At 48.2% G+C, this 12,636-nt stretch overlaps 2 protein-coding genes across 2 annotated transcripts in view; one reads left to right on the forward strand and one right to left on the reverse strand.

Moving 5' to 3' along the window:
- The window catches only part of Fndc8 (fibronectin type III domain containing 8), a 5,849-nt gene extending 3,447 nt beyond the window's left edge, over positions 1 to 2,402 (reverse strand). Inside the window, exon 1 of the mRNA XM_008848148.1 lies at positions 2,194 to 2,402. Within this exon, the coding sequence (XP_008846370.1) occupies positions 2,194 to 2,402 (209 nt within the window). The remainder of the gene's footprint in view (positions 1 to 2,193) is intronic.
- A 2,403-nt stretch (positions 2,403 to 4,805) lies between these two features.
- Rad51d (RAD51 paralog D) overlaps positions 4,806 to 12,636 on the forward strand; it is a 15,262-nt gene continuing 7,431 nt past the window's right edge. The window contains exons 1-6 of the mRNA XM_008848149.3: positions 4,806 to 5,042; positions 5,370 to 5,431; positions 5,595 to 5,713; positions 10,214 to 10,295; positions 10,531 to 10,665; positions 11,170 to 11,265. Of these exons, the coding sequence (XP_008846371.1) occupies positions 4,961 to 5,042; positions 5,370 to 5,431; positions 5,595 to 5,713; positions 10,214 to 10,295; positions 10,531 to 10,665; positions 11,170 to 11,265 (576 nt within the window). The 5' untranslated portion in view covers positions 4,806 to 4,960. The remainder of the gene's footprint in view (positions 5,043 to 5,369; positions 5,432 to 5,594; positions 5,714 to 10,213; positions 10,296 to 10,530; positions 10,666 to 11,169; positions 11,266 to 12,636) is intronic.

Raw genomic sequence — 12,636 nt, forward strand, 5'->3', positions numbered from 1 at the left:
TATGTATTTAGACTTTATATAAATGATGGGTGTTATTCAGCAACTTGGGTTTTTTTTTTTTTCCTCCATTGTGTATTGATTCATCTATACTGATACGTGCAACTCTAGCTCAGTCATTGTGACTGTTTCCTGGCTTTTCATTGCATGGATATTTGCATTGTTGCTATTCTTTGCTATTACAAAGGCAAACCTTATACATGATTCCTCACCATTTTACTGCTTGAAATACACCAAAAAGTTTGGCTTTCAAAATTTTTTTTTAATTTTTTTGAGACAGGGTCTCCCTGTAGCCCCAGCTGACCTGGAAGTCACTAAGAAGACCAGGCTGGCCTTGAACTCACAAGGATCCACCTGCCTCTGCCTCCTGAGTGCTGGGACTAAAGGCGTGCACCGCCACGCCTGGCTAGCTTTCAAATTGAAAAAACAAAAAAAGAAAGAAAAACTTTGATCCAGGGGCTGGAGAGGTGGTTCAGTGGGTAAGAGCACTGGCTGCTCTTGCAGAGAACCTGGGTTCATTTCCCACCACCCATATAGCAGCTAACTCCCATATAGCAGTCCATAACTCCAGTTCCGGGGGATTTGACACCTTCTTCTGACCTCCAAGGGTAGTGCCCACATGTGGTGCACTTACATACATGCAGGCAAAACACTCACATGCATAAAATAAAACAACTTTGATTCAAAGAAATATATATGACATGACCACACACTCTATCCATGTACATACACATAAATAAAACATAAGTTTCACAGGCCTGTCCTGACCCTATGTGTGATGTGCTCTGGGATTTCTGATTCTGTATTTGTTCATTTTTATCCTGTTGGTCTGTACAACTAGGATTTCCTGACCCATGAATGAGTCACAATCTAGCTTAGTCCAGCCCAGCCTCCCACTTTATGGTTGGTTAATGAGCTATATTTTCCCTCCTTGAATTCTAACCTACCAACCTCCTAAGAAATCTGGATCAGCCCAGAACATTCCCCTCTCCCCTTGGCCCTTGAGGGACATTTGGAGCAAATGATCACTCTCCCCAATTTGAAGACTGGAGTTGGGATATTGATGATGTTCAGACTGTCCTAATCTCTATTTCAGTCACCTATTGGACATGCTGGTGCTGAAGTGAGCACAGGTCACTGGGCCCTGGACTGCATGCTGGACATGTCTCTTCCTGATTTCCACAGCAGCCCTGTTGGATGGGTGTTAGTCCATGAACCTTGGCTGAGGCCATAGATCTAAGCGGTAAAACTCAGATTTGAACTCAAGGCTCCTTGCCTAAGACTTTTCCACTACATCATGAAGTGTCCTGCAAACAATGGTCACTTTAGCTAGGTCCTTAGGAAATGAGCACACATCCTTCTCCATCATCTAAACCAGTACACAATCTGTGGATTCTGGTGAGAATTGAAGTATGGAACCTCTTTTAAAACAGTATGAAAGATTTCAAGGTAGTGACTGCAGAGCATTAAACTAGGGCTGTGACCGCATGAGTCACTCCCATGAAACTGTATACTACTTTCTCAGCATCACTCTCTACCAATACCCCTTCCCTGCAGATTTTCCTCAAGCATCACTTCCTCCAAGAAGTCTTCCTTCCCTGCACTCTGTCCCAAACTATAGCAAGCCCCTCAAAAGCCTCTCTGGTTTTTCAAGGTGTCCTGGCATAGCATTTGCCAGTCTGTGCTACATCATCCTTTTCACTGCCTGATGTCCCCCACAAGCAATACCATCTGCACTAGACCTGACACTCTGAAGGCACGGACCATGCTTCCCAGCCTTGCATTCCCAACACTTAACTCTGAACCAGATTTCTCACCAGAGGGAAAAAAGCTTTGTGGCATGAAGCAAAGGAAACTGAGACTCACTAAGAGGGTTGGTGAACCTCAATTGGAAGGAAGGTAGGTGATGGTACCAAAGCAGGAAGGCTAAGGGAGAGGAGCCTGGGGTGGGGAGGAATGCTGGTGGTGGGCTAGCAAAATGAGGAGCATTCTAACTGACTTATTCAAAAAGGCCTCCCAGAGTGGGCAGCCCACATGCTCTGAGAACTGACATGGGGCTCAAGGACACATGGACAGGGCCAACCTGCTCACGTGATCTTCCCTGAGGGATACTGGAGTAGGCTGCAAAACTTCTTCAAGTCCATTCCCCACCCCAAGCTCCAGGCTTAGAAAGGAGAACTCAGACTTGTATCTTACACAAGATTGATGGTATCTTCCTCCAAGTAGTTGACCAAGCTCCGACTCGAGGAAAGTGGGAGGCCTTTGGTAGCCATGGTTCGCTTCATAAACTTGGGGTTTGGAAAGGGCTTCGGCAGCTGATCAACCGCATTCATAATGTTGAGGGTTTCTTTCTTTGGTACGGCCTCCTCCCCATCCCCTACTTTACAGAACACCTCTGACACCATCTGGTGTAGGTGGGATCAGAGCTGTCACCATACAGGACAACTAGTTGGCAGGAAGCAGAGAGAAACGGTGGGGTAAAGGATCCACTTTTAGTTTGGGTGGGATGAGGGTGCAATGAGCTGACGTCACAATCATCACAGAATGCAACAATTAGGGGCCCCACCTCCCCTTGGTGTGAGACTTGCTGTGCAGCTAGAGACCAAGAGGTAGTGTCAGGGGTTGGGTTGAGCCAACAAGCAAACTGCATAGCCACTTCCAGCACTAACATACTGTGACCATAGCTGCCCTATCCTCCGAGGACTTCAAAAGGCCTCACACCTGTGCCCTTTGGAGCTGCCCTGGAAAGAGGAGCAGGCTGTTGAGAAAGAGAGAGCCTGGGCTGTGTCAAGCAGCACTAGAGGGGCTTTTGGTAGAGGAAGACTTTGCCTACAGATACTGAGGCTCAATATCCTGACATCTAAGCAGCAAATCCCACTGTGCCCAGTAGCATGGGTGCCCAGTAGCAGTGAAAGCACAGATGGCTCCAAGGATCATAGCTCATGCGTTACCTGGTTTACAGCTAGAATTTCAAATGTGTCATGCCCTAAAGGGGAGAGGTGTTTTTAGAAATTGGCCAGATATCTCCACTCCGGAGAACCAGTGCACAGTCAGAAAGGATACCCACTGCTTCTGGGGAGGGGAGAGAGCAAGCTCAACCACACTGGCTTTGCTCTTGAATGCGGACTTCAAATTCAGTTCTGTGCTTTCTAGCTGTGTAACTTTCAGCAAATAATAATCTCACGGAGTCTCAATTTCTTCAACAAAATACAGATGCAAGTAATAGCTCCTACTAAGCTTGTGAAATTGCTTTATTTTTTCCACAGGATGTGGAGAGAGAGAGTGAGAGCAAGAGCAACAGCGAGAGAGAGCTCACTATATAGCTTTGGCTGGCCTGGAACTCTATGTAGACCAGGATGGCATAGAATTCAGAGATTTACCTGCTTCTGCTGCCTGAGTGCTGGGATTAAAGGCATGGACCACATGTCCCCTTTTAGTGTAATTTGGATGTTCTTGTATACTCAAGGGTTTTTCTCCTTACCCTTGCATTAAAAAAAAAAAAAAAAAAACCCGGAGGGTGGAGGGGGAGCTGTTAAGAGTGCTTACTGCTCTTACTGAGGACCCAGATTCAGTTCTCAGAACTCACATGATGACTCACCTGCTGTAACTCCAGTTCCAGGGGATGCAACATCCTCTTCTGGCCTCAGTGAACACCAATGTGGTGTACGTACATACATGCAAACACTGATGCACATAAAATAAAAATTTTAAATCTCAGAAACTTTTGTTAAAAACTTTTGTCAGGCCGGGCGTGGTGGCGCATGCCTTTAATCCCAGCACTCAGGAAGCAGAGGCAGGCGGATCCCTGTGAGTTCAAGACCAGCCTGGTCTACACAGTGAGTTCCAGGACAGCTGGGGCTACAGGGAGACCCTGTCTCAAAAAGACCTCCCCCCCAAAAAAAACTTTTGTCAGAGGCTGGGGGCTGGAGAGATGGCTCAGTGGTTAAGAATACTGGCTGTTCTTGCAGAAGACCTGGGTTCCAATCCCAGCACCCACATGGCAGCTAGCAACTGTCCGTAACTCCAGTTCCAGGGGATCCAACATCCTCTTCTGTCCTCCAGGAGCGTTGCATGACAAGGGTGCACTTACCTACTACATGCAGGCATAACATTCATATACATAAAATAAAAATAATAAATAACATTAAAAGAGATGGCTCAGAGGTTAAGAACACTGGTTGTTCTTGCAGAAGACCTGAGTTCGAATCCCAGCACCCACATGGCAGCTACCAACTGTCTGTAACTCCACTCCCAGGGATCTGGCAGCCTCCTCTGACCTCCGCACGCATTGCACGACACGGGTGCACTTACCTTACATGCAGGCAAAACACGCATATACATAAAATAAAAATAATAAATTAGAAAAAAAAAAACCCTTTTGTCAAACACAGAGGTGAGGGTGCCCTCTGTAAGCTGCTTTGGATCTTGGCAACTCATATAATCTATAATGAATGATCTGATAGATCCTTCTCATTGTCTCCCTCCCTAACACACAAGCTCCTTGAAGGTAGGGGTGCTTCACTTAACATTGGGTTAGAGTTAGGGCATCCCTCGGCTTTGGGAGAGGAAGCTGGTACATAGATGACTCCTCCGAAAGTCAGTGCGTGTGTGTGAGGAAGGAAGTCGAGGATCCGGTGCCAATCTGGATCTGGAGCGGCTGAGCCATTCCATTCTCCCGTACGGCCAGCAGGTGGCGCTGCAGGTCTGGCCACACCGCGCGCTCAGGGCTCGGAACCCGGAAGCGTCGCTGCAGAAGGGACAGGCCCGGCCCTGGGCCCGAGTTCCGCGAGTGCGGGAGGGCTGCGGACCCCCATTCCCACCCGCACCCTGTCGCCGTCCCCTCCTCCCACGCTGGCGCATCGAGGCCCTTTCCGGAAAGTGGAGTGGAGGGGCGTCCGGAGAGGGCGCCGCGGGAGCCCACGAGACTGGCAGCCTTCTGGGCTGTCCCAGGTTTGCAGGCAACATGGGCGTGCTCCGGGCGGGACTGTGTCCTGGCCTCACGGAGGAGGTGGTCCAGCTCCTGAGGGGCCGAAGGATCAGAACAGGTGATCGCGTGGGTGCGCGCCGCACACAGCCGGGGCACACCTGCGGGGGTCAAGGCTACCCCCCTTGGCACACGTGCAGAACACTTCCGTTCTCATTGGAGGGCCACTGCCCTCTTCTGCCCTCCAGGAGAGGCTGGGGGAGGCTGGGATCGCCGGAGCCCAGCCAGGTGTGGAGGGGACCCTTCTCTGTGCTGGGAAGTCCTGCATCAGAGCCTGCGCAATCGAAGATAAAAAGGAGACCCTAACCCTGATTCACAGAGGAGGAAAAGGGCTTGGCAAGGCCAGGCCATCCTAGTTGCCCATCAGCAGCATGTGTTCTGTTTTCAGTGGTGGACCTGGCCGGTGCAGACCTGGAGCAGGTAGCCCAGCAGTGTGGCTTGTCCTATAAGGTGAGGTCGCAATCTACAAGCTCCATCCCAGCTGGTCCCTAGGCCGCTGGAGCAGAGTTCTGGGAAGTTGATTAGGGAGCTGTAAGGCCTGGAGTGCCCTGGGGGGTGTCTGGTCCCTGGGCAGTTTGCCTGCTCCCAGTCTGAGTGTCTGCCCCATTGTCAGGCCCTGGTTGCGCTGAGGCGGGTGCTGCTGGCTCAGTTCTCAGCTTTCCCCTTAAATGGCGCAGACCTCTATGAGGAACTGAAGACCTCCACTGCCATCCTGTCCACAGGCATTGCAAGGTTTGTATGCATAAGGAGAAGAAGGGGATAAGAGAGGGTTTATTCTGGAGTCAAATATGAGTGACCATGGCCCAGGAATACAGATTAGGTTACCCCAAATTCCATGTCTGGTAACAATGTCATGAGGTTTTTATAGTAACAAAATAAAGCCACAAATCAAGACACTTTTCAAGTACACTGGTGGAGCCATCAGAGAGGTGAGTTATAGCAATTAGGGAGAATTCTGCTATAGGTCTTAGATGCCATCCCACAGGCTTCTTAGGCCTCCGGTGAGTGGAAGCTGGTGGTCTGCTAAGTTAATACAAAGGTTTTTTATTTTGTTTTTTTTGGGTTTTGGGGGGTATTTTTGAGACAGGGTGTCCCTGTAGTCCCAGCTGGCCTGGAACTCACTATGTAGACCAGGCTAGCCTCGAACTCTGCCTCCCAAGTGCTAGGATTAAAGGCGTGCACCACCACACACAGCCATTACAAAGGTTTTTAAAGGTTTTTAATCTGCTAGTCACATGATATTAAGTCAGAAACAGAGGTGGGCAAGGAATGGCTATTGTGGGGTAGGAGGTACTAAAGATGGCCCAAGATAAATGCTAATTAACCTCTGGACCTGCCACATTCCAAAACTCTCCATAATCACTGACGTTCTAGTCAGATGATCAGCCTTGCAGTGGATTTAGTTTGAAAAATGCAGATTTTTTTTCTGAGAACTTTCGTTCATACTGGTGAGGGCAGCATGGAGCTGTCATAGAACCTAGTGGCATCAGGACTCTTAAGTTCTTTTACCATAGAGCAGGGTTGTAAAGGTTATAAGAGTTCTCCACCCCAGCGCTATGTATACTTTAGGGCAAGTAATTATTTGTTGGGATGGGGATGTCCTTGCATTGGGGAGCATTTAACAGCATCCCTGGCCTCTAACCCATCAGCTGCCCAGAATCACCTCTCCTGCCCCCAGCAGTAACAATCAAAAATGTCTTCAGACATGACAATCTCCTGGGAGGCCAAACTGCCCCAGGTGAAGAGCCACTGTCCTATAAACAAGATGTCAGTAGTATTTCATTATTATTCATCAGAGTCCTGTCTGGCCTTGCCTTCCATGACACTTGAAGGTAAGGCAGACTAGGCCAGGATAGGGTTAAGATTTCCTGGGAGTCTTCACCTGTGCACTGACTTGAGGTTATAGATGTTAGAGATTGTTAGCTTCCCTGTGGTTAACCTAAGAGGAGAGGCTGGCAGAGGTGAGGTGAGACCAGGGGTATCTAACCCGGAGTTGATGTCTCTGCCACACTCTGCAGCATCAGAAAACACACACATTCACTGAAAGGCGCAGTTACATTGTGCCCAGTTGTTTGGGTTGGGAAAGAATTGGAAGACCACTGGTGTTTTCTGGCCAAGTGAGTCTGACCTCTCTCCTGGCCTGTTTGTGCAGTTTGATGAATAACACTGCCATCACAAAGGTCTTTGGATTTGTCTGTCCCTTGCTGTTTCCATAACACATTCTCTTGGCAAGGTTCACACAGTCTGGTGCTTGCTCTAGCTGGTTGGGGGTCTGTGTTTGCAATCCATCAAACATTGGCCCAGTGCCTCCTGGATGCCAGACACATGCAGATAATATCTGTACAAGTGAGGGAACAGTCTTACTCTTAAGTATGGTGGGTAGTATATATAGGAGACTCATAATCACAACAAGGAGGCAGCACTGACGACTGACTGCTTAGCAGGGGTTTAGGAAGTGAAACCAGCATACACAGGAGCAGAGACAGGATTAGAGCTGAGGTGAGTCACTACAGGGGAGGTCAGCGTGGCACAGGTGGTCTTGCATTGGGAGATAACCAGTGTGCTATCCCCCAATGCTCACCATGAATCAGGTACTGTGCTCAGCATTTCATGGCGTGTATTTCATTTGTTGTCACACCCCCTAAGGAAAATACACAGCCATTGAAATCATCATTCTCTGGCTGAAGAAATGGCAGCTTGAGTTAAGTGACCTGCTCAAGGTCTCAGATCTACTACATGGCAGCTGAGTCTAAGAACTTAACTGACTCTACTGTTCGGGTGCAGCCCTGGAGGTGGGGGACCATTGTGGGAATCATTTAGAGGCAGTGAGGCAGAGGTCTGCAGGATGGAGGGGCCGAAAGAGGCCAAAGAGGGATCCTTGTGCCGATATGGAGTGTGTGAGTCTGGTCCAGGCACATGACAGTGGGAGACATGTGCAACTGCCTGTGGAGGCCAGAGGACAACCTCAGGTGCCATCCACCTTGTTTTCTGATGCAGAGTCTCTCATTAGTCAGGGACACACCAATCAGGCTAGCCAGTGTACCCCGCAGAACCACCCACCTGCCACCTTAGCTTTGGGATTATAAATGTAGGCTGCCACACCCATTTTTTTGTTTATTTTTTTAAGATTTATTTTATTTTTATTATTTTATGTGAGTGTATTGCCTGCATGTTTGTAAGTGCACCCATCTCCTGCAATGCCCAAGGAGGTCAGAAGAGGGTGTCAGATCCCCTGGAACTGGAGTTACACACGGTTGTCAGCCTGCATGTGCTAGGAATTGAACCTTGGTCCGCTGTAAGAGCAGTCAATGCTTTTAACCACTGAGCCCCTCTGTAGAGAACTTAATCTCTACAGCCCCTTAAAGATTTATTTTAATTATGTGTGTACATATGCGTATTTGTGCAAGTGCCTGTGGAGGGACACTCAAGGTGTCCTATCCTCTTGGAACTGAAGTTACAGGCCACCAGATGTGGGTACTGGGAACCGCTGAGCCATCTCTCTAGCCCCTCTCACCCAGCTAAATGTGGGTTCTGGGGATCAAACTAAGGTCTTCATGCTCGCAAGGCAAACACTTTTTTTTTTGGTCTTTTTGAGACAGGGTCTCCCTGTTGCCCCAGCTGTCCTGGAACTCACTATGAAGACCAGGCTGGCCTTGAACTCACAGAGATCTACCTGCCTCTGCCTCCCAAGTGCTGGGATTAAAGGTGTGTGCCACCACACCCGGCCAAGGCAAACACTTTTACTGACTGAACTATCTCCAGGCCTGGGCTGGATAGAGTTCTTGTTGAGCTTTGGTTGCAGGATCCAGCTCCAGAATTTCTGATTGTGTTGCTGATGCTATTGCCCTAGGGACTGCCCTGTGAGCCCACACTGAGAGAAACTGCTATCATGGAACTGGGATTCCCACATCTCCTGGAGGAATGGGATCCAGGCAGGGCAGAGGCTGGATGTATATCAAGTAGTTGCTTATTAGATAGACACAGAGCCGGAGTGGGAACCAGAGCATTTTGACAGGCAGGAACCGGTGGCCCCTGGAATTCAAATAGATGAAGTGATGACTGGAAGACTTCTTATCATGTGCTAGTCATGTGCTGTCATGATCATGGTTCGTCTTCAGGAACCTCTTCAGAGGCCTGAGGTCTGTGACTATTTACTGCAGCGTGAGGAGAGGAGAGGTATGGTCAGGCAGTGGTACAGGCTTCAGCCCCTGTCATGGGCGGGGCCTGGAGGGTGTATGGTGACCTGTTTCATGGTGGTTAAGGGGTAAAACTGGGTGAGAACATGGCCACGTCTTAAGGTTCATCCCAAGGCTTCCACAGCCAGAGTTTTGACACTAAAGTGAAGGTACCTTTCTATTTGTCTAGTAATATTTACTATGTGCTTTCAGGGGTTTGGGCATTGTGCTAAGATTGGGAACACAACAGGGACAAAGGCCCAGTCTCTGCCCCAGGGTGTTCCTACCAGATGAGGGAGGCAGACAAAAACAAGCAAATAAAAAATAATTACAAACTCCCAGAGCTAATAATCGAGTTTAGCAAGGTCTTGGGATACAAGATCAACACATAAAAATCAATTGCATTTCTCTGTGCTCACAATGAACATGTGAACACTGAAATTAAAAACACAGTGCCATTTGCAGTTGCTCCAAAGAAAATGAAATATTTAGGTACAGGTCTAACAAAGCCTGTGTAGGATTTGTGTGCCGAAAATTAAAAATTGCTGATGAAGGAAATCAAAGGTGACCCAAATAAGTGGAGAGACTTACTGTGTCCATGGATTACAAGTTTCTACACAGTAAATGTTAACCCCACCTACCATCAGTTTTCCACACTACTGGAGGGTTGAACCCAGGGCCTTGCATATGCTAACCAAGCACTTTATCACTAAGCTGTATCCTCAGCCTACTTGTCCAGATTTTTTTTATTATTTTTATTTTATGTGTATGCGTGTATTGCCTCCATGTAGGTAAGTGCACCCGTATCATGCAATGCCCACAGAGTACAAAAGAGGCCATTGGATCCCCTGGAACTGGAGTTATAGACAGTTGTTAGCTGTCGTGTGGGTGCTGGGATTCAAACCCCCGTCTTCTGCAAGAACAACCAGTGTTCTTAACTGCTGAGCCATCTCTCCAGCCCCTTGTACAGATTTTTATCTACAGATGTAATGCAATTTCTTCTCTCCTCTTTCTCCATCCCCCTGATTGATTCTTTTCTCTCATCCTTTGCCATCAGTCTGGACAAATTACTTGATGCTGGTCTCTATACTGGAGAGTTGACTGAAATTGTAGGAGCTCCAGGTAGCGGCAAAACCCAGGTACCCATGAGTCCAGCAGCTGGGAGGATTGGGGGGGTGGGTGTCTTGGGGAATACTTGCTGGTGTCCCTGTGGATTTAGATCAGATGAGATCCAGATGAGTGGTGAGAATGGGTGTGACCTTGGCCCCTTTATATTGCTGGAATCCGGACAGGATATGGTAGGGAGCTGCCCAGAAAGCCTTCCCTCTTTTCTGAGGACTCAGGTTTACCCATCACCCCATCTCATCTCTGAAGGTATGTCTCTGTGTGGCTGCAAACGTGGCCCACAGCCTGCAGCAGAATGTCCTGTATATCGATTCCAATGGAGGGATGACAGCATCCCGCCTCCTCCAGTTACTGCAGGCTAGAACCCAAGATGAGGAGAAACAGGTAAGAGGCTGGATGGCTGAGTCCCTTTGAGATCCTGATGCTAAAAGACCCTGTGACCCCTTATACTACAAGAATTGACACCATCTGTACAAATCTTCATTTCTTACTTTGAAACTTGGGAGCTCTTATGCTACCTGCATTCCTTTAAGCCCCTCTGTTCATGCCATCCCAGTTTGGATGCCACCCACACTGATCCTCCAGGATCTCCTAAGTCCTTGCATACCTTCAATCAGAGCTGACAAACACCTAGCATCTGTGTTTCCAGCCCCTTTCTTGCCCGTGGCAGGCATCAATCATATCTGTCCTTCCTGCTGAATTCTGAGTGGCTTACAGCTCGGCACCCAGGCAGCCACCAATGTGAGATCCGGCACATTAGACAAAACCCACTTGCCATTCTGGACCTGAGTGCTGTGCCTAAGTGCCTCTTCCCCTTGGCTTTCTAATTCTTCATCACCTTCCTGGACCCCCTCTCCAAAGCCACTGCTTCTCTTTCCCACCCCTCAGGCAGAAGCTCTCCAGAGGATACAAGTGGTGCATGCCTTTGACATCTTCCAGATGCTGGATGTGCTGCAGGACCTCCGGGGCACTGTGGTCCAGCAGGTGAGCATGCTGATCTGCTCTGCCCTGCTTTACCCAGCCTGCCAGGTAGTGTCTATATCTGGGCAGGTGTCCCATAACAGACTCTGGGATGCAGATGTGCAATCTGGCAACTCCAGCTGTGCTTGTTCCTCCCAAGGTAGAATTCCTTGGTGCTTAATTCTTGTGCTTCATTGTTTTCGTGCTCAGCAGCCCTGTGACGTGGTCAGCCCCTTGTATTCAGGACTGTGTTGTCTTCACCTCTGCATTCCTAAAATCTACTAGAAAGACTTTCTGCAAGTAATAGAGGCTGTCTACTGGAGACTTGAATCCTGAGGACATCTAATTGTATTATGTGAGACTGGGGGTTGGCTCTGAGTTGTGTGTCTAATGCTCTTGCTCCTCCCCTCAAAGTTGCAAAATGACGGCTGCTCCAAGTGTCTTGTCTGTACGTAGCTGTATGTGTTCTATATTCAGACAAGTGAGAGATAATTTTTTTCCCAGTGTCTCTTGGAAGGAAATCTTTCTCTAGGACCCACTAATAGACTCCCTCTTCTCCTTACATCTGTCTAGTTGTCCAGATTTGTTTTGTAAATTGTGATGTTAAGGAGCCAGCTCGATAGTTCAGTGGGTTAAGGAGACACATGCTGCTAAGCCTGACAATGCTGAGTTTGGTCCCTGGGACCCACAAGGTGGAAGGAGAGAACTGACTCCTGCAAGTTGCACCCTGACTTCCAAATGTGCGTTGTTGTATGGCATATATATATATACATTACAAATAAATAAATGTAAAAAAAATTTTTTAATTTTGATACTAGAGAGCTAATCCAGGGCCTATGCATGTTGGGAAAATGCTCTTGCTGTCTCACTGATCTGTACCCCCAGCCCTAACTGGTCAAAATCAAGCTACACACACACACACACACACACACACACACACACACACACACACATCTACACATCTTGGACCAGGGGCTGGGCTCACTTTGAGATTGGGAGATTTCTGCCCAGTAACTGAACTTGTTCAGACTGCTGTTTACAGGGAAAGGAAAGGAATGTTTTGAACGGCATTTGGGTGAGAGAGGCTGTTTCCAACTGACTTTTGTTTTAATTTTTCATTAAACTTTATTATTTGTGTGTGTGTGTGTGTCTGTGTGTGTCCGTGTGTGTGTACACAGATCCCACAGCATGTATGTGGAGGTCAGAGGACAACTTTGTGGAGTCAGTTCTCTCCTTCCCCCTTCACATGGATTCCAGGGATCAAATTGAGGTTATTAGGCCTATGAGGCAAGTGCCTTTATCCCCTGAGCCATCTTGCTTGCCTCTGACTGACTTCTTTTTTATTTTTTTTTTGGTCTTTTTGAGACAGGGTCTCCCTGTAGCCTCAGCTGTCCT

Source organism: Nannospalax galili, unplaced genomic scaffold (genome assembly GCF_000622305.1).
Source record: "Nannospalax galili isolate Female #2095 unplaced genomic scaffold, S.galili_v1.0 scaffold363, whole genome shotgun sequence".
In the NCBI taxonomy this organism is placed as follows: domain Eukaryota; kingdom Metazoa; phylum Chordata; class Mammalia; order Rodentia; family Spalacidae; genus Nannospalax; species Nannospalax galili.